Source organism: Leptosomus discolor, chromosome 3, assembly GCF_034619465.1.
Source record: "Leptosomus discolor isolate bLepDis1 chromosome 3, bLepDis1.hap2, whole genome shotgun sequence".
In the NCBI taxonomy this organism is placed as follows: Eukaryota; Metazoa; Chordata; class Aves; order Leptosomiformes; family Leptosomidae; genus Leptosomus; species Leptosomus discolor.
Window position 1 is genome coordinate 26,791,336 of NC_141393.1, and position 25,808 is coordinate 26,817,143.

At 38.0% G+C, this 25,808-nt stretch overlaps 1 protein-coding gene across 2 annotated transcripts in view; it reads right to left on the reverse strand.

The window, feature by feature from the left end:
* Positions 1–9,398: 9,398 nt before the first annotated feature.
* YLPM1 (YLP motif containing 1) overlaps positions 9,399–25,808 on the reverse strand; it is a 37,812-nt gene continuing 21,402 nt past the window's right edge. For both annotated transcript variants that reach the window (XM_086462056.1, XM_086462055.1), the window contains 14 exons: positions 25,509–25,601; positions 24,927–25,101; positions 24,633–24,778; positions 24,106–24,293; positions 23,315–23,377; positions 22,911–23,030; positions 22,449–22,625; positions 22,153–22,236; positions 21,813–21,896; positions 20,593–20,679; positions 17,488–17,539; positions 12,173–12,303; positions 10,187–10,366; positions 9,399–9,817 (listed from right to left, as the gene is read on the reverse strand). In XM_086462056.1, coding sequence (XP_086318182.1) covers positions 10,220–10,366; positions 12,173–12,303; positions 17,488–17,539; positions 20,593–20,679; positions 21,813–21,896; positions 22,153–22,236; positions 22,449–22,625; positions 22,911–23,030; positions 23,315–23,377; positions 24,106–24,293; positions 24,633–24,778; positions 24,927–25,101; positions 25,509–25,601 — 1,547 coding nt within the window. In that variant the 3' untranslated portion in view covers positions 9,399–9,817; positions 10,187–10,219. The remainder of the gene's footprint in view (positions 9,818–10,186; positions 10,367–12,172; positions 12,304–17,487; positions 17,540–20,592; positions 20,680–21,812; positions 21,897–22,152; positions 22,237–22,448; positions 22,626–22,910; positions 23,031–23,314; positions 23,378–24,105; positions 24,294–24,632; positions 24,779–24,926; positions 25,102–25,508; positions 25,602–25,808) is intronic.

Here is a 25,808-nt window from a genome sequence, read left to right on the forward strand (position 1 = left end):
TCTCCTATAAGACTTCTGGTGCCAGTTCAATTGTCTTTATTCAGCATATTATTGAATGGCCATGTGTTTGAAAGCATTCAGTGGCTTTTTCCACGGGAAATAAACCATAGAGTTAAGAGCCCCACACTCAAAACACAACAATGCACGCTGGAAGCTAAAGTTGAGAAAGGCTTCTCAGACATACAAAGTAATGATGAAGAGAGCTGGGGGAGAGGAAGGCCGAGAGGATAGATAAAGGCAAGTTTTGTAGATGTAACTCCAATACCATGCAGGTGTAAAACAGAAATCCATAAAGGTAATGGAGTAATGATAATGTAAATATGGCGTTACAAAAAAATCAGGCCCTGCATGTGAAAGATCTACACATGACAGCCCTAAATCCTGGTATACATAAAGGAGCACTGAGATGCTCAGTGGGGAGGAACGTTTTATGCACGCACCTCTGTTTTCCCCAGGAGACATTTAAACAGAACTGTAGCATTGGGAAAATCCCCTGCCATAACAACTCAGTTCCCCACTGTTAAGATTTAGCACACAGCTGTTATCAATACATACAACCGTAGCGCAGCTTCAGACATTCAGTGTGCCCCAGCACATGAATCTGCACCATAGACAGTTCAAAATTACATGTGATTCATTCACCATCCCACATTAAGATGTAGCATCCCCCCAGTCCATCTCCAAAATGGAAGAGGACGGACGCATGAGGGTAAACCCCTAGATAAAAATCAAGTTAATTAGTCTATGAGAAGTTATAAGGTGATTTCTGAGAAGCATCACTGAAGACACGCATCTTTGTGCCATTCCCTCTCTGGTAACAGGGCTTATCTGCTCCACATTAACTGTTCAGAGTTTGGCTCAGATGCATCCTGGGCGCAGGACGGAATCCCTGTGTGCATAGGGTTCAAGGGCAACATGTCAGTGAGGCTGCTGGAGGCAGGCTGCTTCCAAAGGCAGAACTGCTTTTAAAATAAACCAAACTCCGTGACAACGACATCAGCAAAAAATCCAGCCAAACAAAAATAAAAAATCCTAGTTGGTAACAGTGTAAGTCAAAAAATGGTGCCTAATTGCTACTGAACATTCTTCTCCCAAAAGCAGCATTTTACATATCATCCTATTTCCAAAACCTTTGTCTTTTATCACAGTTAGAAACTCAGGAAAAAAAAAAAAAAAAAAGAAAGAATCTGACACCAAATGCTGAATTCCAATTCTTACTTTTTCACAATGTATTTCTAACCTTTTATACATTCCAAAATTCCCTAGAACACTGTCCAGTCTTGATTTTACTGCTAATTTATATCTCTTTGCCAGGGAAGATGCCAACCAGGTGTGTATTTGTAAAATATTTTAATAACATTAATGAGATCAAACTCAATGCAACCTTAGCACCGTATTTCCAGAGGTCTTCCTTCTCCACAGCTGGTGTATCAAAGGTAGGAACAATAACACTGGTAATATTAAAAAAAAAAAAAAGCAACCTACATACTGCAGAAGTTAATGTTTCTACAATACATAGACTGTCACCTGTACATTCAGCTATACTGAACTCTGTACTCACCAGGTCTATAGCACTTGACACAAACACAGAGAAAGAAAAATAATCACAGCAAAGACTGAAACTTGATAAATAGCAGTGCAGAAGGCTCTGGAGGCCACATACAGGTCAAATCCCTGTGGACTGGACTAATCCAGCTGGAGAACTGAATGTAAAGGAAATTGATTTCAGCATCACACCTTTAATATAATATACATGAGGTGCATTACATATTTATTTATTACCTGTGCTAGAAAATGCAGAAAAAAAAAGGTGCTAATTTAAGCTATTAGACTAATCATCAGAAGGAGAGAAGTACATTATTTGTCTCTTCTGTACATCGAAGCTAACAAGTAGCTTCCACTGTTGAAAACAGATTTCCCTCATCTTGATGCATGTAGCCAAGGACAAATTAAGATAAAAGGAAATGCCACAATAGTCCAGAAAAGGAAAACCAATGCTTACTACATGAGATAAACCATACACAAACCATATATTAGAAAGGTAAACCTCCTAAACTAGAAGGACTAATATACCAAAGTCTCAGCCTAAAGCATTCCTCTGATATGGAACTGCTGCTGAAAGAGTGTTTTCCAAGGCAATGACATTTGAAATTGATCCCTCTGTGAATAAAACGACCCAGATAAAGAACATACATAAATTATACTCCTGCAAGAACGCAGTAACCTCATCACCAACCCTGGACCTCACAACAATCAAGTAGATTTGTAAGTAATGTGTATTTCTGAAGTTCTGTTTCTCTAGGAATGGTAAACAACTGTCCATGAGCAAGAATACAGCACATGCATTTTCTATTTATAGAAGGTAGCACCAAAAAGGTCAAACACTGAGAAGAAATGTCTGAATGGAGAAATTTTGCAATACTCCTTGATAAAGACAATCTCTATGAGATTGCTCAGCTGTAGCAGCCACTGTTGACGAACTCGTCTCCAGAACTCTGACTGCACTGGATGCTGCTGCATCACAGTATGTAGCGGAGAACGGCCTTTGAGAGAGAAATCTCTGGACAACTGTGGCTTTTCAAATGAAATTCAAGACTATGATCTAGTTGCAGAATCCAAGAAACTATCAAAGCAGAGAGCAAAGTGACACCATGGTACAGTCGGCATTTTTGCATCTAGCAAAACATAAATCGTGCCAATCTTAACTTCTAGGTAGTCCCTTCCTCAACGTAGCACATCGTAAGTCTAGCTTAGGAACAAGAGAAGGATGGAAATCTACAGGACTGGGTCAATCTTCTACAAGTCAGTACCAGACACAACTGACAAAGGAGGTGATGGAGAATATTCATCACTGAAGGTCACAGGTGTCATCAGTTCCCCAAACTGACCCAAAGCCAAACAGTCACTTCTGGTTTTACTGAGCTTTTTAGTCAGATTTTTATTCTGCTTCAAGTTCACCTTTAAGTAGGAGGTACAGACATGCATACTGCTAGCAATGCAGCATACTCACCATGTTAGTGTCTCTCCCCAACAGATTTGTAGATAGATTGCTTAAAGGGTATTTGAATATTCTTCTCAAGCTACATCTGAAATATATATACTGCAATGAGGCTTTAACAGACAGATTTTTAAGAAAAAATGAGGAAGAAAGTTTATACCCAACTTTACTTTAGGGCCATCCTTTCAGCCTTGCAGCAGATTCTCTCTGCTTGCTGGGAGAAGGGAAAGGAGATACAAATCATTATATTCCTAATAAAGGAATATGTAGTTTGTAAACTCTTTGGAGAAGGGTATTCACGTGCCTCCTTAACTATAAAGTACCTACTGCAAAATGTGCAGTAATCATATCACACATTGTGCAAACCTCCTTGAACCATTCACGTTACAGTTTCAAGTACATTTCTTGGTGAGTGACCTCGGTAGCATCTCTGATCAAGCCGAAGTTCTGAGATTTCTCAGCCAGAGTGAAGTTAGCAGGTTCTTCTATCAGAAGTATCTTTAATGCTTTGGTTTGGGTATTTATCCTTATTTTTCTTCATTCCAAGACAAAAAACCCAAAAGATTCAGTAAGAAACCCTGGAAGGCTTCAGAGGATTTATTTCTTGCTACAATATATTTAAAGACTCTACAATCCAAAAGCAGCTACTAGCAAGTTAAATCCCATTTTTCATTAGACGTCAGCAGTTGTCAAGCTTTTTAGCAGGATATAAAAAGATTTATTTAATTTTGACACCTCCCCTTAAGACAGAAGAAAGATCTTGTTCCATATTTATGCAGCATGTAGGTTCAATGGAGCGCAAAATCTTGACTGTGGATTTCAAGTGATACTCCATGCAATAGTGCAATGTTAATCCACTGAAATTTTTTCCATAGAAAAGTGGTGACTTTTTCTTTCAGGAAGGAGAAGTTAATGATTTAAAACTGTGTCAGGCAATATGAAACCACAAAAATCTAATTATAGTAGAAACAATTTCAAGCTTTTGTTTCTTCTCCAATTTAATCCTAACATGAAATCAAAGCTTTAGTGCCACCTGGTTGTCATTACCTGAAAAATTTTGATTTTTGTGTGACTCTAATTGAAGAGTTCAGTGAGATCTGCTACCAGACAAGTTAATCTGTCCATGTCTTCTTCAAAGAAAAGAATTTGGCAACTTCAGTTCAAAGGAAATGGAAAAACAAACACCTCAAAGAATAGCAGTAAAGCTCATTGCTTGCACAAGAGTTCTGAGCATCCACAGGTGAGTAAGTTGAAACACTGTAGGTGTTTGTGGTACAGCTGTGTTTTCTGTGCTTCAAACAGTAATATGGTATTCTCAAAAACCAGAAACTCCATGTATAAAGGCTAGTATACCTGGATCAGCAACAGTGGTCAAACAAAACTGTTATTGCTATCTGCATCAGACTTACCAAAACAGAATAAAACAATAACTTTAAAATGCTTCTTAAGATACCTTGTCATCCATGTATGGTGTAGTGCCAAATTAAAGTCATTGTCTGTACCTACCTGCCAAAACAAATATTTAGTTTTTTTGTGTTTTAAGATCATCTACACTCTGAAGCAGGGAAGAACTGCAGCTCTGTTCCCTTTCTGTGCTAATCCCCAGAGAAGAAAAGTAACATATATATTTCAAGGGTCAAACAGAAGAAGTTTTAGTTTTTGAAAGATGCTTCTATTTTTTGGGGCAATGTTTCGGTTTACATGTAATCCGTTAATGGCTTGTGCTCTCAAAAAGAATTAAAAAGTACTTTCAAATCACCCTTAACAAGCTTTTGCAAGATGAACTGCTTTCTAAATCAGCTTGCTCAACTATACTTTCAACCTGCAGACAAAAAATGGCACGGTAATTTCAGGTTATCCTCCACAAAGGTATGTGCAACCCGTTCCTAAAGCAGACACCTCAGACAGTGGAGTTGCTAGCCACAAAGACAGATTCCAGTTCAGGTAACTGGAGTAAAACTAACTAAATTCCCTCCCTTTTTAAAAAAAAAAAAAAAATTTTTTTTTCTTCATTTAGATGGTTTTCACTTCTCAGGTGTTTTGTCTTTTTTTTTTTTTTCCTGTAATGGCTTTTTTTTTTTTCCCCTCTCCCCAAAAGCACTGCAATTACAATTTCTCTCCAAAGACAGCAACATCACAGGAACTAGTGAAGTGATAACCACCTTGCAGTCTTCATGTATTCCCCTGAGTATCCTAACTGTTCAAACTGTTCGTATAGGAATATACTGGTCACAGCAGACAGTTCAGATGCCATCCTGATAAAAAGCAACAGAAATTCCTTGTGTGAAGCTGAACATCCATTCATATCTTATATCTTGACTAGTTAAGGAAACAAAGTTTGTCTCTGTACACACATACAAGGGAAGCAGTATGGAGAAATACTTGAATGCCTGAGAATCAGAGCACAAGTGCTAGGGAAAGGTCTCCCCTCCCAAAGACATTCCATCTGAGAGCTCCACAAGTCAGCAAAATAGTGGAAAAATATGAAATTGTGCCATTTTCACAGCTTTAAGGTTTTGCACATTCAAATCTTAAATCCTACAATTCAAAGAGACCAGAGCCTCCCGACTAGAAACCAAACACAGAATGGAAAACATAAGCAACTTCAACACACTTTTGTCTCTCCATTTCCAGTAACTTGCTGTACTTTTTGTTTGGTAACAGTACTTGTGCTTACTTGGTTTAAGCAAAACCATGAATAAAAGAGCACATTCTGCTTCCAAACAGTATTTGTCATCTACAAAATGATAATCCACCTGAATGAAACACTATCATTACCAATTTTCCAACCTAAATGCACAAGGAAGATTTAAGGCTCCAGCCTGTAGATCCAGTACTATGAAAATCTGGAAGTGGTAGAAAGAGATGTTGCAACTGCTGGAACACTCCACTGGTAAGAATGAAACAAAACAGTTTCACCATGAAGAAGAAAGCGATTATCTTGAACAGAAATCAGAGGAATTACTCTGTGTTCCTTCAGCTGGTTGAAGGATTCTGACTTGTACCTGTAGGAACGGATGAGGGGGAGAAGAGAAAACAACTTTGACTGAAGTTTTATGAGAGAATAAAGATGATTGCCCTAGAGACTCAAAGTAGAAAGAGAACTGTTCCATTCATGTTTTAAATTCTAGGAAATTTGTGTTCTTTCTCTCCTCATTTCTACTACGATAAGAAAACTAAGTATAATCAATCTTACACCACCACGTTGTAAGAACTTGAATTTCTTTTACACTGCAAACATGCAGATCTCAACTGAGATGGCCACCTCTGCTCCTCAAATACACTGTCCCATAGTATGCAGGTTGTCCTGGTGCACTTTGATCCCAAATTGTCTGTGGACTTCAAGTTCAATATTGAGACCTCATTTCCCAGAAGTAATCTGGGAAACATTACATAACAAAGAGAGGCGTCACAAAAGGAACCATGTACCCATCGGCATTTGGCTTCCTGAGGATGCAGAGCATGCGAATGTTCCACAGGCAAGAAAACTCTCAGTACTGCTTCCCCTTTCCAGTCCACGTATGCTGAGTTACAACACTCCAAGAGAGTTCCTGGGTTTCATTTCAGCCAACTCACAGTTAGCCAGTTGCAATGCTGGTAGGGACATTAGGAACTTCATAGCAAAAAGTACAATTTGTCTCTAACCCAGATCAATCACGTTTTCTTCAAGTCCTGAGGTATGTCCAATATTGTGTGGGTTTCCAAAATTTTGTGGCAGCAATATTAATAATAAAATGGCACAACTTACTAAGGGAAATTGTGTCCAAAGGGCATGAAACTATTCACTGTGACATCGTTTAACAAGCAATCCTACAGTAAAACACAAGGTGACTGAAAATGACTACTAAGCTCTATTCACATAGCAGCAGCATGTCTTAGGTTGCACATTCCCTTGCAAAAAGTGTATGTACTTCTACCATGAGATAGGTTGTTTCAATATTCTTAAAAAAGCAGACAGCAGAAGTGCCACAAGAAATCGCAATTCACAGAAAATACTGTTCTAACAGTCAACTTTGATGATGATTTTTTCAGAGTTGTATTTTTAAATGCGACACACTGCACAGAAACAGTCCACCTGAAGGTTAGCACAGCTCACGCATGGTCAAAGATGGATCATTATCCGAGAGTGCTGGATGCATATTTTCCTATTTAGCCATCAATGAAAGTGGGTATTCTTTCTGATCAGCGCTGTGGAAGTTCTACTGCCAATATCAGCAAGCAGATAATGAGTAAGAACTAAATCAGGATCAAGACTTACTGGATTCTGTAGTGAAGGATTTTCCAGATAAAAGCAAAATTACTAATCACCAACCTCTGACTATGAGCCAAGCATGGGACTACCCAGCTATTCTCACTCTGTCAGCAGCAATGATGAATTTTCCTTTTTGCTCAATTTCTTCATTCACTGAAGGACTAGAGTATGCAGAATCTGTTACAGGTTGTAGTTCTGGCATAAGTTATTATCTTTGAGAGCCACTTTCCATCAAGCAGATGAAGACTGACCTGCTAAACATTCAAACCAACTGGAAAAAAATGGCAAAGATTATAGAATTATATTTCTGTACTCCAAAAATTGAGAAGGTCTGAACTTCAGGGAACCAGGAAAACAGCAATAAAAAACCCCAAGCCCTTCAGCCTGTTCTGATCAAATAGTCTGCAACACTACGTTTTCATAACTGAAATTTTGCTCTAAACTTGGAGACTGGTCCATTTTTCTCTTTGTTCTCATCAGAGTAAAGTGTAACTTTATGTGTATTCTCTATTCACCTCTCTCTAATTCTACATGCACCACAGAATAAACAGTTGACCCCTCTGGGTGTTACCTGCTAAAATAATTTTCAAAATTGTTAAAAACAGTAAATGGTATGATCAGTTCTGTCACATGCTATCCAGTTGCATGCTCCAGAAACATTACTTAGCCTGGAAAGGAAAATGTTAGAAAACGATCTAGTTCAGGTGTATTACCAAAAACACAGACAAAACCATTATCAGTTCTTAAAAGTCAAGAAACGGCATCAACTCACAACAATGGTGTCACAAGAACTCCAGTTTTGTTATGGACAACTGAAATCCACTTTACACGTACCTGAGAGAGCAACTTCTCCAAAGCGAAGCTTGCCTTATTTCCACAGCAATACACAATATTGATTTCTTGTTAACTACTAGTTTCCCTTTGTCAACAATTCTCGGTCAAAATTAAGAGAGTACTTGGCAACATTTAAACAAATATATATGCTACATAATAGTATGTGTACGCAGAAAATGCATATTTATTACCTTCCCATTTTAAAAACGCTGCACTCGGGGAGCTTGATTTTCTCATATTAAACACACTCAGGACATAACACGAGTTCAGCTATTCCCCTGGTTTACCAAAGAGCTTTCAATCATGCACCACAGACAAGGCTGCGAAACATCCAATAAACCAAAACATCAGAAAGGCAAACAAAACCATCTATTAGCACCATGGCTCTCCTTTAACAGCATGAACTACCACCACATCTGAACTCGTTGATTTACCAACCTAGACGCAAACCACAAGGTAATCACTCAGCAGAGCAACAAAGAATAGTAGAGAAGGAAATTCAGGACTTCATTTTCTTCCCTCAGAAAGATCAGGAGGAAAAATTCATTTCACCAGTAAAACAGCAATTATTTTTGTATTTAAACAACTTGCCTGCTTACAACCTTGTTAACACAAGGCATTTGCTTCAAAACCTGAGAGGACAAAAGAAAGTTTTCATCAGCAAACCCAATGCTGTGCAGAAGCGACATACCAGCATCTATGAAGAATTTGTACCATTTTTAATAGTGTGGACTGCTACTTGTTTACATTTTTTAGCAAGCTAAACACATCTACTAAAGGAACAGAAGGGTATAACTTCTGGAGTCTGTTGCTTCTTTTAATGATGTTTCTCTACGAGACAGTAAACTTATGAATGGAGTGAAATACCCTGGTAGGGATCAGTGTTGACTAAAAGACATAGTAAGACCAAACTGAATTTTCTAGGCTGTCCTCCAGAGAACTCCATAGAACCTATTTTCGAGTTGAGAATTAAAGCAATGTTTTTCATATATTACTACCTTGAGTATTTCAGAGCCACTCGACAGAATTTATACTCACGCAGTAATGGCAATTTGACATAATTGAGAAACTGGGATCCAAACAATAACGATCATTCCTGCTCTCCAGGAAGAAGGAGAACAGTATGACTCCTAAAGGCCAGCAAGACCTGGGGCCTTAATGGAACTGTCTGTGAAAAGAAGAGCAGGTGATAAACCTAGAAGACAGGACATTCCAGAATATGAGCACAGCACCTCCTCCAGGCAAGGACGGTACCGAGCACTGTCAACATGTGAACACAGACCACATTTAAAATGTCAAACAAAAACCATGCTGTATGGTCCATCAAGAACACCGAGTTTATAGTGAAATTTATTGTTCTGCTTCCTAATACAATAAGCTACAAGGTACATACAGTATAAAACGAGAACAGCCACAAAGCAAAGGTGATAAACATTCTGTGACAGTACAGTGGAGGTAACATCTGTCTAATCCTTCCACTTTATCCCACAAACAGCAGCTAAAACTACTGGCCCTCCCCCTCCCTCCCCTCCAAAAATATTAAAAAGTAAACTGTCTCTCTCACTTAGGAGCAGCAGGATTCGTCGGGTTTTTTGAGGGCACTGGTTATCTGCCAATATCTCAAGAAAACTGCTGAAACTAAAGTAACAAAGAAAAACTGTGAAGGTGGGAGTGACATGACCCATGCAAGATGCTCATGACACCTTGGTTCACTTCTCCTCAGAGCAAATGGCCTGTAAAGAAAGGAAAACTTTGTTACACCAAGTAAACCAGCAACTAACGTGGTCAGAGTTAACATATAGTAAGCAAAATCTGAACTACAGAGAACTAGGCACACAGCTAAACTACTCTTTTAATGAAAGCATAATCTTCCTGTTAATAAGGTTTGGAGATTGATAGCTGACAATCCTTCTCCTTTTATTTTCAGATGCTGTACAGGAGGGTGCACATTGACACAGGCACAGCTGACATCCACTATACAAGGGTCCAAATCAAATAATCTTGTCTGGGAGAACTCTAACAATGACATGAACTGCAACCTTAACTGTTAAAAAAACCTAAAACCCATCAAAGCTATAATTGCAGGAATACTGAATACTTACCTTAAAGGCACAAAATTCCATTCAACCACTTTTTCATATATACTTGGTGCGGTTGAGGGCTCTCTCAGCAAGATGACCACTTTCATCTGTTATCTTCTCCCAATCTGTTTGCCCAACAACAAAACCAATGGCCCTTTTCCTGTCTGCATCTTTTTTTTCTTCTAGATCTGCCCACCGCACCTATGGAGAACATACTATCAGTAGGACAATCTCTTAAGAAATCCTGAGACAAGTCTAGGCTTTCCACTACAGATAAGAGCACAGGAATTCGAATTTGTACTCATTTTCATTTGAACATGGAAGGATTAATTTGCTTTCTGATGGGTAAAGATGGAAACTACACCGGTTACACTACTTTTAATTTAATAACCCACGTGTTCCATGGAGTAGAACAAAGGTACAGGTGATTAGCCTTTTCCATTTCAATGCTACAATTCTGAGAGCTGAAGTGTAATTACTACAATTATTTCTCTGTTCAAAGCAATGCTTTCTGCAGCAAGACATATCAAAGATTCATTTAGTCTCTTCATATTCCGTACAACCTGTCTTTCAATTGCACAACTAGAAGACGACTATGAAACCACAGAAAGACAGTGTTAAAGAGCAACTCATCAATGAGTGAGTGAATGAGGGACAGTTTTCTCTATCTTATGTGATACATTTCTGTTTAAATTTTTCCACGAATTCTTTACACTAAATAACAAATGCATGAAGAGTTATTTCCCATCTTTACAGCTGCAGCCATCTCTTCTTCATGGCTTTTCATGGTCATGCAGATCACTTGCATTCATCCTGTTCAAACATATACAGTCACTCCCTCCCCCACAAACCCACAGACCAATGGGAGGGAGCGCAACAAGGAGGACAGAGTGAGGCAGGTGATGATGAAGGGATATAGTCCAGAAACTCAGCTGGAACACACCACTCCAGGACAAGAAAAAACAGTACATGAAGGAGCTCATCCTTGACATCCTAACTGATTAGTCCCACTCAGGCTGATACGTTACTTGGGGACACAGCTTTACGACCTTTCTGCCAGCATCTCCCTATTCCACATTCTACCTGGATTTCCCCAGACATTTCTGCCGATCAGCAATGTCTGCTTTCTTACACCATCAATTCCTCTGCCAATGCCTTAGCATCTCCATTTCTCTCACGCATGCTGTCCAGTACTACCTGTGTTTTCTATTCAACATTACAGAACAAAACAAAGCCCAAATACCAACAGTTAACTCAAATTACCTTTAGCAGCTAAAGCTGGTCTTTCTATTTTGGAGACTATCTCCCTCTATGATTTTTTTCATCTCCCTCTATGATTTTTTTTGCCCTTTTTTCCCCCACAATGGTATTTGAAGATGTAGCATTTTGTGTTCAAAACAGAACTACATACAAAGTGGCTGAAGCCAACTTCTTATACACCATCTCCCAAACTTTATGCAAGGCATATGCAGGAGGTAACATCCTCAAGACTTAATTGATATAAAACCGACATAGCTCATACTTCCCTCAGTTGAATCTTTTTGAAGATAAAAAACAGTGTGCTGCTTCTCTGCCTACTTACCACAAAACCTAACAAAAGATAGCTTAATAAAGTCATCTTGTCCTGAAAACTGCACTATATACCATACTATTTAATTGCAAAACATATAGCATAAGAAAAGGGCTCAATATGTTTCTCTGAAACAAAGCACATCATCTCCCCCAGCACAAAATGGGACATGATTCCATTCCAAATCTCAAAAGCCATGCCATGCATCGTTAATCTTTATTATCTACAATTTCTCACTTCATTATAATTAATCTGTTTACCTGTGGAAGACCCTACTCTAAAGAATATTCTGACAGGATCTAGTGGAACAGCAAAACAAAAAGTGAGTCAGTGAAATTGCCATATTCATAGACACTGAACGACGTGATACAAACTCTTTTTCACATAGACTGTTAAATGGTCACATACAGACGGTAAGTCATTTGAAAACTTATTACCCTTTTCTTTCCCGGTTCAGAAGCACGTGTATCATAGTCATCTGGAAGCTGTAGATAATCTTCCATTCTGCTGGCAATTGCTTCCCAGTCACGTTTCCTTTTAGTGCCAGTCCGCAAACCATCCAGCTTGTCTGAGAACAAACACAGAGCCTCAGAGTTAAAGGAGAATTTTTTTTCTATTATTCACACAAACAAGACGAGAGTGGAAAAAATTTCAAACGAATGAGCAGCAGAACTTGCACATCCAGCTTGTCTTGACAGGTGGAATGATGAGAGTTGAAATAAACTAGAGAAGACTCAACACCATTTTCAAGTTTTATTGATCTTTCACATTAACTGTGTGGCAATTACACTCAGTCTTGTTACTCGTTTGAGGGAGAAAAGCTTGCTCTTCTGCATGTTTATACTATATGGACCCTGTCCTTACAGGTACAATATAGCCATCAATAGCTAAGAACCACAGATCCACCTTTCTGTATTTGAACACAATACTAAAACTGTAGCATTTTTCCCAAATTTGGGGTTTAATACTGTGTCAAACACGGCATACATGCAGTATCAGGGAACAAGTTATGATCATATAATTTAATGCATCAAAGACAAGTTTTTGAGATTTAGTTTTGCTAAACAAAAAGCTCCTTGGAAACCCTGATCCCCCCTTTTCTTCTTCTCTCCCCACAAGGAAAACACACTCAAAAAATCCTCCAGGACTGGAAAAAAATATCTCAGAACCCTTTGTTTCATGGTGCAAGAGGTCAGTCATGAATATTTGAGCAGTACTTTGTCCAACAGTCATCATTTTCTTCTTTTTCTTATTGAACCGATAAGCCATGAGGAGAAACAATTCCATTTCTAGTTTCTAAAATGTTCTTCCTCTTTGGACATTTATTTTCAGTGAAAAAACAACACCTTCTTGAAATTATGTGGCAAACTGCTTTTGGAAAGGAGATGAAGTATTCATTTTAAGATTACGAACAACAAAGCATGAAAATGAAAAACAGCTGTACAGGTACTTCTGTTGATGTACGCTACCATTTTATAAGCCAACAATTCAAGCATATGCAGAAGAAATACTTCGCTTGGCAGTTATATTCCGTAAATAATTTCCAGTTCTATCAGTAACGTTGTTTCAGAAGTCACTGATGTAATTCAGTTCACCCACAAAAGGCCTCAGAAATAAACCAAATACAAGGCAGCATATTTTCTGACAGCAGAAGAGGATGTTCAAAGGTATGTGTTTAAAGAAGCTCAGTTCAGAGATGAGGTTTTTTTACTTAATATGGGAGAGAAAAGAGTAACAACGGAGATAATGTGAGGCAACGGTGATGCAGACATGTTAGTATAATTTAAATGCCATAAACTAATGAAGTAATTTCTCCCTCATACAACTCTAAAATTTTTAAAGACTCCACCTTTGCCCCATTTCCTTGGAACAGACATAGAATTTCTTCTAAGAACACATTTTAATCCCCCTCTGCCTTTTAAAAAAGGCAACATTTAAGAAAACTGTGCAGAATATTTGTATCTGTTACATGATATCTTGTTACACGATTCAGTTAAGGTTCTTCTTTTGCTCTAAGTTAAATCTGCCAAATTTGAAGCTCGGTCTCCACAGGAAGATGGCACTCCCTCTAGAAGACGAAATCGATTTATACAATATTCCTCTGTTACTCCAGCACATAATGCACTTGCACTATTCCTCAGTATTACTCTCAGATCAATCAGCTTAGATCATTTGCAGCATAAGAGTTTCCAGAAGAAAACGACATTGAAAAGGAGAGCAAACGCACGCATTGAGGAGCATTTAGGAACATGAAGAACCGAAAATTCAGGAGCTCTCTGTCGGCAAGCATCTGTACACGGACATATTCCTGTTGGAAGGCAACATGCTACGATGCAAGCTCATCTCATCCCCAATGTGGAAGAAAGAGTTCAGTCTCCCACTCCCTGCTGCACACAGACCAATTGAAAACATCGCCACGAAAGGTGTAACTCTCAAACGTCAATAAAGGAGTTCAGGAGGCGTTCAGAGTATATATTCCCCTCTGTCCTTTTTTTGTTACTGCTACACAGAATTTATTTTAAAAAGATATCTCCTTCCATGTTTGAAGTTGGATTGCCTTTCCAGAAGGATCTGCTTCCATCCATACTATTGTGGTTCAAGGTACATGTGCCATGCAGTAGGCACACTACAGAAATATCAAAAACCTACCACAAAGCATTATTTCAGAATATTCTTTTCTGAAAATGAGACAAGGTGTCATTTTGTAACAATGGTACTCGTGAATATTTATGGCAGATGATTATTTAGTGTTAAACTATCAAACAGCATTTTACCATTTCAATTTTAGAAACAATGAAGCAGCAGCACTTCTGAAAACCCGCAGAACTTAAAAACTCACCTTTAGAATTTTAATAATAAAGCATCTGAAAGTAACTGACATAATCAGCTCCTTTAAAAACTAAATGAATCAACCAGATAAATTCTCAGCCTTCTTATACAAAAGCCACAAAGTTTTATGTAAAATGTTATTTGCATTCTAGAGCAAATTTTACAGTGGTATCAAAACTTCAGCTATACCAGAGCTCATTTCTCCTTTCCTGAAAGTTTGTAGAACTCATCACTAAGTGGCACTTTGAAACAGAGTATTGCGCTAAACATTTCAAATATAGTCAAATTTTAAAAATGCGAGTCTATTTCTGTAAATTTAAATACAGGAACCCATGTGCACTACGCACTGAGACAGACCAGTGATTAGACTTTAGAATAAAAATGTGACTGTGCACTCACAACACACATGGAAATTATATACCACACACATTCAGAGGAATGCATCACCCCCGCCAAAGTAAATCTGAACTAAAGCAAGAGCTCTGAGGTGTATGGTATGGTGATTGTCACAAGTCAGCATTGCAGCAAAAGAACTCAAACTTTTCAGACCTTTTCTGAGGCTTATTACAATCAGTAAGATCTTATTGTGCTTTCTTGCAACAACATCTACTCAGAAAGAAAAAAGCAAAACAAGACCCACAAGTGTTCTTTCTGGATTCTCCACTCACATCACTTCTGCAAATGTGTGCCCTCTGGGACTAATGCAATAAACCTAAGTGGGCAGGCCAGCTCCAGGAAATAACTCAACTTTGCAACAACAAATGCATATCACAGTTTAGATGCCTTTCATGAAAAAATTTTAATTGGTCATCTACAACAAAGTCTTTTTGTGAATTAAATATAATAATTCTTACTCACAGACTGGAAGTGCTTACATGGCACACCTTGAGCTAAAAGTTGTCTGCCCCTGCAGAGCAATTTTTCAAACAGCATTCATTACATAGGAATGCCTGGCTTTTTTTAAATGTATGTTCTGTCAGAAGTTACTTTTAATCTGTAGTTCTATATATTTATAAAAACGAATCTAGAGAGTAGTTATAAAAGCAAAATCGCAAATACAGATTTAATAAAAAGATCTTCTCTGCACCTGTATCTGTGTCTTGCAGCATGGTTAACATCCAGTTTGTTAATGGAGATTGATTGTTAAAGGATTATTGTAAGAGTGTTGCAAGTAACTCACTTCAGCATAAAATCAACTCTGCTGTTTGTCCCCCATTCTGCATTTAAGAGGAGACCATATAAAATTCCTGCATTTTATATTATGGATTTTTCATATGGAAAGAAATGCAATGAAGTTCTTTGTTTCTATTTGTTAGCAGTATTCAGTCATGAGAGGGATAAATTTTGAAAGCTATCTGCAAATTGCTGCTGCAGTTATAGTCTCCACACTGCTAGAAACTACACATAAATATTTTTAGAACACGCTTTGGACTCCTGTGATATTTGTAAAACACACGGGATGACTTAAGGTTCATCTTACACAGCGCAACACATCTGTTCTTACTACTCAGTATTTAAAAAGGAATACAACACAATGTATCAGAGCATTCTTCAACAATGCAGTTTTCCAGTACTATTTGATTTCATACATAACTGGCCAAAAAAAAAAAATCAATATAAACTTAAGAAATAATCTCAAGATATTAAAATAATCAACTCATAACAAAAATGCAGAGCAATCCTGAATTAATTCTAACTGCCTAGCTGTTTGATATGCTGGGATCGTTGAGTACAAGGCTCCTCCTGTTGTACTGCAGGTGCCACAACGTCAATATATTCCACAAATATTTAAATTACTTAAAACAGAGCACAGCAGCAGAAGAGATGGTGCAGCTAAACAGTTAAGAGCAAAAGAAGAAAGGCTGTTTTATGTAAGCCAGAACTTCTAATGCTATTTCTATGGTGCAATTGTGATTTTGGTTATTGGAAAGTGATGATACACAGGGCTGTACTACACATGCAGAAGCAAACCTCAAAACATTAAGACATGCTGCGTCCCATTCAGATTATTTGTTACTTCTCATAGATGTGACAGAAAATAGCAGTTTTATGCAGACTGTATTGATAAAATCTTCACTTAATACCATTACAGTTAAAAAAAAAACCAAACCCCAAACTGATCACGATGACCAGAAACCCCTTTCCATGTGTCCACCTTCCACCACAGCCATGGTACATTTCAGCCTGAAAGTTGCTTTCGACTTCGACAAAATCCTAATATCAGCACTTATGTCTAATGCAACCAGCAGCACCAATCAGAACAAAAAGTGCAGCAAAAATAGTGCCCTTGCACGCCTGGGAAGTTCATTTCGCATCCTACTAAAAAGAATTCTAGTACTCTCTTAGAACTGAAAAGCATCATGAACTTTAACTTTTTAACACCTAAGTTGCTGAAAAGATATACCAAGGCCTAATAATTCAGAACCAACTTCAAAGCAAGGCATTACTTTGTCCTCACACATGTCGATTTTGGAGAGTGAGAAACATCTTCAATACAGTTAGCGACTAGGCATGTCTCCAAGAGAGTAGGAAGTTACTGACGACATTTAGGCTTAAAAAAAAGGTATGCAGTATGAACAAGAATCCAGTGCAATGTTGACTCTTTGCTTTTTATAACACGGAAGAGAAGAATAAAGAATAGAAATACTGCTTTTTAAAAAATCTAAGACAAAGTACTGTCCTTGAACACATGGAAGAACAATTAATGAGTATATAAACCAGATGGTTAGAAAGTCATAACTCCCTTGCCTCTGGCAGAAGCCAAATTCCTTTTCTGTACAGATGCTTCTGCAGTTTCAGACACGTGTATGAGATCAATACATTTATTTGTCTTTGGTAAGGAGGGACAGTAAAAATGAAAGTTCAGGTTTTGCAAACATCATCAGACACCAACTATAAGAAACAGGAAAAAATAAATACCCACCTAGCTTTGCCTCAGAAGTGTCCATCTCCCATTTGCTTTTCGGAATGTAACCCTAAATCATACACAGAGAGAAGCTCGGAGGATTAGAGAGAGACACACATGCATATCACTTTTGAACTGGAAACAGCATTATAATGGGAGCTTAAGGTATTTCTTTTCGTAAGGCACAATTCTTGTTATCAGATGAAGGAAACAAATTACTCAGTATTTCAGAACTTCTGCATCCACCTCCCATTCATTGATTTTAGCAGCCCTTGCAAATCGTTACAAGAGTGCTACCCTCTGCAAACACAGAACTCCAGAACGAGTCTAACAGACAGCAATGGCGCTGTGTGCACAGTTACTATATCACATTATCCCAGGTGGCAAAGTTATTGCAACACAACTTATCAGGCATAAAGAATATTCAAAGCTTTACAAATACAAATGCAAAAGTTACCGTAGTCATAAGCTTTTAAGAATATATTCCCAGATTTACTACACACAAGCTTCACATAATGATCCTTTTGAAGGGACGTAACTAAATTCTTGTATGAGTGGTTAGCCCGCAACTAAACAAAATTATTTTTTTTAGTTTAAATCAGAGTATCTGCTGAATCACTGAGATTTAAGTATTATTTTTCATTTAAAAATAACCTTCTTAGTTCAACGATTCTTTTAAAACACTTTTTCCCTACAAATAATGTCATCATATGTTTTACACCTAATGATCTTTAGCCAGGTAATTCCTTGTAAATGAGCATAATGATAGTAAATTTGGCAAAAAAGTATTTATTTTAGATATCTTCTTGTTGCCTTTTCATTTTATACTCTTGGACAAGTAAATCCTTACTAAGCAACTCCTCACAACTCATTTCAGCTGTTCAGATTTGATATAAAACTACTTATGTTCCTCTGCAATCACATAAAAAGTTGAATGTAGTGAAATGGAACTCCTGTGAGAATTTCATTATTTTAAGAATGATTTTTAATAGAAAGGGAAAAGAACTACTCTAGAAGTAGAGTGGTTTCCAACAAGAAAACAAACAACCCACAGAACAGTTTTATTACACTAACTTCTTTCCTGCTCTATTTATAGGTTGCCTCCGCTGTGGTAAACATGCACATGTATTTGTTAATGCTAATGGTAGTTACTAAATCAGAGTGGACTATTCCAGAGAGCTACACTGCTTTTGATTATGTTCAGCATTGCTCTTCCAAAATCCCTGAAAGACCTTTTTTCTATCAAGCATGTATCAGTGACTTATCAGATCTCTATATTTTATTGGTTTTGATCAAGTCTGTAATTAATACAAACTAAGACAGCTTGTGCTGCAATACTCCCTTGTAACAAATAAATAATGTGTATATATATATATTATACATGTATACTTATACTTTTAAACCAAATTGCACATTAAAATTTGCTCAGAAAGTTTACACCACAGCTAGAAGCCTGTATTGAACAAAGTGATCTGTGATACATTGGTGAGAACACTAAGTTAAATGCATCAATAATTCATACCATCAAGCACAGAAAAGCAAGAATTGTCCGAATGCTACAAACAACCTTATGGGAGTTGATAATAGCAACAAAAGAGTGACTTTGATGGTGTGAAATGGCCTATTGTGTACTGAATCTGTACAATATCCCAGTCCTCAGATAGGACAAGAAAAGATTCAGACTTCATCCTTTAGTACAAGACAGCTGGATATTTCAAGGACATCTGCCAAATGGCAGGAGCTTCAGACTTCTTTTTTTCCACAGGATTAAATTCAGCAAAATGAATTGAAGAACCCTTACCAACTGCTCTCAAGAAGGTAACAGATACCAAATACAGCGTACTGTTCCACCTTTCTGTCTGCATACTTCTCTCTCTGAGATTAGCCATGTGAGTGAATAGCAGAGATTACATACAGCAGATAATTCTTTGCTATTTTTAATCTCTTGTGAATCTGAATAGAAAACATTCTTATATGTAGATTACTTTTAGTTATTAGTTATTTGCATAGTTTTCACCACCAAGCCTTCTCCTTGTCTCATAACATAAAGGCCTATTGTTATATATGCTGTACATTAGGACACTCCCCAGAGCCCGTAAACACACACATACGCACACATTTACACACAGATGTCTCAAAAGCTAGACAACTTTCTCATGTAGATATAGCTCACTTCCAAGAAATGAGACTAGCAGCCACATTCTTGTAAACATGGATGCACCTTTGAAACGTTCTAACCACATTTTATGCAATCTCATACTCTGTGCCGAAGAGTAATTTAGTAAAGAGAATAAATGAGTCATGTTGCAAAAAACAAATGTTTATTAAAACCCACTCTTCCTAAGCTTTATTATTTTTTTATTCTGTATTTCAACTGCTTTCTGAACTGTCACTCCTAAGGAATCGTAAATTTCCATCAAGAAAAAGGACTTTGCTCATCTCAGACATTTTTGGTTACTTCCTTTTTATTGGAGTTTAACTGCTTGGTTGTGTTTGTCACATTGAACTCATCAAGCACTGACCAGTTGCAGCTCCAACACATACCAAGAAGTTACATTAGGAAGCTTTCTACAGCCTTTTAAATACATACTTATAAATACCATCCCTTGGGGCAATCCTCTAATTTTCATTTATCCAAGAGACCTAAACCCTCATCTTGGAAATACCTACTGACAAACAAAGCCAGAGAGCCTTGGCAGAGAAAGCATTCTTCTTTGGAATTGTTGTCATATACTGTGACAGTCGAGAAGAGTTCTTTAGACACGTGAAAGGAAATAAGCTAAATTAATCTTTGCCCATTCTTCCCATCTCTCAGTGTAATTCTTAGATAATCTGGAAGACAATGCTATAGTGTACTGCAATTTATAAATGTTGTAAGAGGCATGTCGCCACTGATAATGCTGTTTGTGGCATATACTCCCAGATACTTAAAAAAAATCAGTTAGGAATTATATGTTTTAACATTAAATTTCTCCTAGAAATGTTTAAGGAACAAATGACTAGAAATGTGTGTACTAAGATCGCACTGCTAAGAACGGCAATGAGTTGGCATTTATAAGACTGAGATTCTCCCTCAGACACATTAACAAACATTTTGTTAGAGACGGCTGATGTGTCTCCTACCAGTTCACTTTCTTCCTCCTCTGCTGTATCCTTCTTGACTTCTTCTTTCTGGTCTTCAATATTTGCATCAAAATCCTCCATCTCCACCTGTTCCAAAGCACAAGTGTAGACTTACAAGGCACTGCTTGACTTCTAAGTAGTATCTTTTTAGCAGATTAAGTAGAAGATTCCAAGTTCAAATGGACGAAGGATTCATCTTGGAAAGTATGGTGATACCATATATGTGAATACTGGCTCCATTTTTGCCTCCCTCAGAAGCAGGTTCCCTTCTAGCTACTTCTCCAATGGGGATTCATGCTGCGGAATACTAAAACTCTCCAAGTACGTACAGTTCTTAATACCATTAGTAAAACCTTGATGCACAGAGAGTAAATCCCAAATCTGCCCTTCTCTGAGTCTACTTGAGAGCTGAGCCTTTTGCTGTCCTCTTAAAGATTACTATTTTCTGACACAAAGAATTTGGAGATTCAGAAATAACCTGCTGACCTCATGACAAACTGCAAAGAGTAAACTCTCCTCTTATTTCAGCAGTTCACCAGTTTCTATGGCTGTGGCAAGAGCTGTTCTGACAGCAACACGCAGCTATGGTACATTCACGATGACCATACAATTAACATAATAAATTATTCCGAGAGCTCCTGAAACATCTGCCAAAGAAGAATGCAGCAATACAGAAAACTGACACACCGAAGATTCATGTCACAGCAAACTGCAAATGGAATAAAAAGGTAGCATACTTCTACAGCAAGTGTAATCTTCTGCTACGTGTCAGTTATTTCTTCATTCTCTGCTACAGGTCTGTATTTCTCAAAGCAGGGACCAACAGGAGTTCAAATTTGTTTCCTTATTTATTTTATCAAACTACTTCCTCAAATTATGATCCAATTAATCCAGTAACCTGAAAAAGTGCCGAGTTTCATCTGAGAGTGCAAAGATCCTCTTTAATTGGTACTCAACAATTGCTAAGAGCAAAGTGGCTTCAAGTCTTGTTCAAAGATGCTAAGTTTGGGCTTCAAAAAAAGGTGATAAAAAGTAACATGTACCTTCATGTTTGGGTAATTGATAAGAATAATGGAATACACTTGTCTGACACAGCGGTTCTGGCTTTCTACAGTGCCAAGTATAACTGCGCTGCTGTGATCATACCTTTCTCTGCTTTGTATTTTCAGTATAGTCACAACTACGTAATCTGTAACGTTAACAAGCACAGAGATTCTCACCTCTTCGATAGCAGCATCCTGCAATAGAGAACGAATGTCCAGGCGCATCATGTGACGTGGTGCTGCCTCCCAGTGATCAGCCATCTAACAAAGAACAAATAAAAATGAAGCACCTCTAAAAACGCAACAGATTCAATGGAAAATTTGGTTTCCATACAAGATGTATCTGTACTTCAGAAACTTAATGTAAATCAATCCCATAATAACTACCAGCTCTTCTTAGAGGAATGGTGTAAGCACTATGTAGTCTAAAAGAGGTCAACAGTTTTCCAACATCAGCAGGTCTGGAAGCACAATAAAACCCATCATTAATCCTGTAACTCCAGAAGTACACAGTTACCCTGCTGATTTCCTTTAGCTTGCGTCCATGAATATTCCGCTTGGAACACGTCTGGTTATCTGCACTCATTTCAGCTAAGTACACCTAGAAAGAGAAAGACAGTATTAAATATTGTAAATCAATTTTTAGAGCTCTTTTTCTACCCGGTGATACACTCTGCAGTTACATTCTAAGAAAGGCAAAAAACTGTAGACCATGACATTTTTCCTGAACGTGCGAGGAACTTTGCATTCAAAAACTTAAAAATACCAGCATACGGGTGCTAGCAAGTTTAAATGCTTTTTAGGCTCCATTACCTCAAAACCCTTGGTTTTTGCAGCACTCCAAAACTGTTCAAAATGTCGCACTCTGTCATTGATAGCATCAAGGATAATGAAGGGGAAGAAGCCATCATCCAAGGTCTTTTTGAAAGTTTTAAACATGCTGGTACGATAGGTCTCTTCCATATCAGCTTCATATTCATACTCCATCACCTTTATCAAGGACAAAAGCATTTACGAAAAAGGACACCTGTTAAATTGCTAATGTTCAACTGCTAAATGTCATGACCACAAAGTACACTGGCATAAGAAAAACATCTTCCAGGTCACCTTTTAAGAATTTGCCCATTTTGCCCTTAGGTTATATTGACTTGCTTTGTAAAACAGCCCACAGACGTCTGCACTCTTCCAGAGCCACAGACTGAAATTCTGATTGCCACTGTCTTGTTCCAGAACATCTTGTTCCTTTGTCAAGATAAACAACTGAACTAGAAGTACCTTCTTTTTCACTTTTTTCCCTGTGTCTGGGTCTCTCTCTTCTTTTTCCACTTCAGTGATAAAGTAGTCATCCAGGCTGAGCACTCTTGGTGCAGGTCCTCCACACTCTACTTCCTTATCCTGGGAAGAAAGCAAAAATAAAACACATACTCTTGCTGTAAAAATTCCATTCTGCTACAGAGGATCTTCAGAACAGTTTTGGCAAACAGCACTTTCCTGCTCTATATTCAAAACAAGAAGAGAGGAGTATGCCTCATGCTTGCTAACAGTGGAGGGGATTCACATACCATATGAAGACATGGAATGTGAAATAACAACAGGCTGAAATTCCAGGCAAACAGAAAACAGCAGGGGAAGCACACGTAAGACAAGCACCAGTACACAGTGAGCGGTTGTTTACATACCCTGATGAGTTTTGCTACATGTGTCTTTCCACTGCCAGGCAACCCTCTCATGATGATTACAATCTGGAACAAAGATCATGTGAGAACATAGGATACAGTACTACATTTAGCATAATCACAGAATCACACAGAATCACAGAATGTCAGGGGTTGGAAGGGACCCTGAAAGATCATCTAGTCCAATCCCCCTGCCAGAGCAGGACCAGGTAAAAATTTTCTTCTAGAAAATTATGTGCTCTGGGCTCACACTTTTGGGTATTATCAAGCAAAGCCAGTATCATGCCTCACTGCCTGTTTTACAAACCAGGTTGTGAGGAATGGTACTAGTTCCACAGAGTAAGAGTATATGATGTTAATCATCTCAGCAGCTTACACTGCATAAGTTGCTATAGAGCTGGTTTAGGTAAAAATTAACTGAACGAAACTTGTCTAAACATTTCATAGCCTGAATCTTGTTCGTTCTTATGTTTTATGGTGTGTTGCCGAATCTCTGACTCTGTGTAAAGCCAAGTCTTTCCTCTGACACATCAAAAACCCAAGTGAAGATCTCAGAGTCTAAAATACCCATTAACTTTACCTACTAATAGGAATTTCATCTTACCATTCCCAGGCAGTTTGTATCTCCTACAGACTCTTAATAACCATGCTACAACACTCTAGACGTTTGCAAAGGAATGGAGAGAATTTCCAGAGCTTCCTCGAATGTTGGCTTGTTCCCAACATATTGCACTCATGAGCATTTTATCTGAATACAGACTTCACAGACTGTTGTTTTCAGAAAGCATACTCACCCTCTCTGGCCTACTATCCCGTCCTGGTGGCTTCAAAATATCATCTACATTTTTAGATTCTGGCTTCCTTTCCACTCGCGGAGCAGGTGGTGGCTGACGGGGGATTGACGGAGCAGAAATAGGAATCCTTTCCTCAGGGTAATTTCTACGATCACCTTCAAATTCCAGTGTTTGGACAGAAGAATTTTCTTAGTTCAGTAAAATAAAAAAATTAAGATGTTCATACCCAGCTGAGCTGATTTAAACAGACTTTCATTATTTTAGGATAAATTCACAATTTGTCTCCAAAATAATACAATTTCTAACCTTGAAACTATTGCAATCAAAGACATTTTTTAGCCGAGTATAACTGTTGCATTCCTAATCTCATCACCACTGAGAAACAAAACTACATGACGTGGCCCAAAAAAATTTTCCTGAATTACATATTCTGAACAAAGAAATACTGCAAATCAATTAATCTTCACCTCTATGTGTTCATACATTTTGTAATATTCTAGCATGGCTTCAAGATTGAGAAACTGTACCTCCAAACATGGAAGGCCCATGATCATATGCTGGACGATCTGTCTTCCGTTCATACGGTGGTCTTTCAAAACCACCCCGCCTGGAGGAGGGATGGTCCTTCTTGTCACGGTAAGACTGAGTCCTTGAAGGTGTAGTAGGAAGAACTCTGCCAAAAGAGTATTTTGCATATTTCTAGAATTTCTACTATGGATTCCAGAGAGAAACGAACATGTACCTCACAGGGAAAATGGACAGCCTGATACTCAATACACCCTGAATTGTATTGATTTCATTTGTGTTCTGAAACCACGTACCTATCATCTCGGGGATGCCGCTCTTTCTCAAATCTCTCTCGTTCATAGTCCACAGAACCACGGTCTCTGTGCAATTCCCGCTCTCTCTTGAAATCCCGATGATCTGTGTTGGAATTACCTTGACGCTCAAAATAGGGCTCACGATCTCTTTCTCTGTTGTAACGAGCGGGGTGCTCTGAAAGGAGAAACCCATGGAAATCCAAACTATTAAAACATACTCTGAAGCTCTTATTATTTTTAAAGGAAAAGCAACAAACAAGAGTGCAAGAAAAGTGTATAGAAACATCTAATGTGAAGGCTAGAATGGACTTAATCAGTCACCGAATCTCTTTTCCAAACTGTAACAGACAACTATACCATGCAATCCTACTTAAAGCTACAAAACTGAATTTTTGAAGTGGCTAGGTCATTGATTGCGTTACTCCTCTCAACAACAGAAACTGTCATTTTTATGGGCCTCTGAAGAAAATGAAGTGGTTCTAGATTAAACAAGAGTTACTTAGTTTAAAATATGATTTTAGTGCCTTACAACTTTTCTTAAAAGCTAACCAACTGTCTGAGAGCTAGCCAAGTGTTCCCTACCTTTTTGAAATGCTTGCCTCTCTGGTAGAGGTTCCGGACGCAGGGTAACCCTCTCCCCATATGGAATCTGCTCCACTTTACTGGTGGTTATATCTAGTTAAAAATAATAATAAAAAAAAAAATCAAGGTCTTAAAGTACCCCTCTTCCATTTCCTTTCCTCTGTCATGAAAAGCAATCAAAAGTCAATGGCATTAAAAGTGACTGGAATAACTTAACCAAAATTTTTTTTAATGGATAATGCAAAGAGCGCTATATATAAGTACACAACACCCTGGTTTTGAACGTCTGAAGCAGATGCG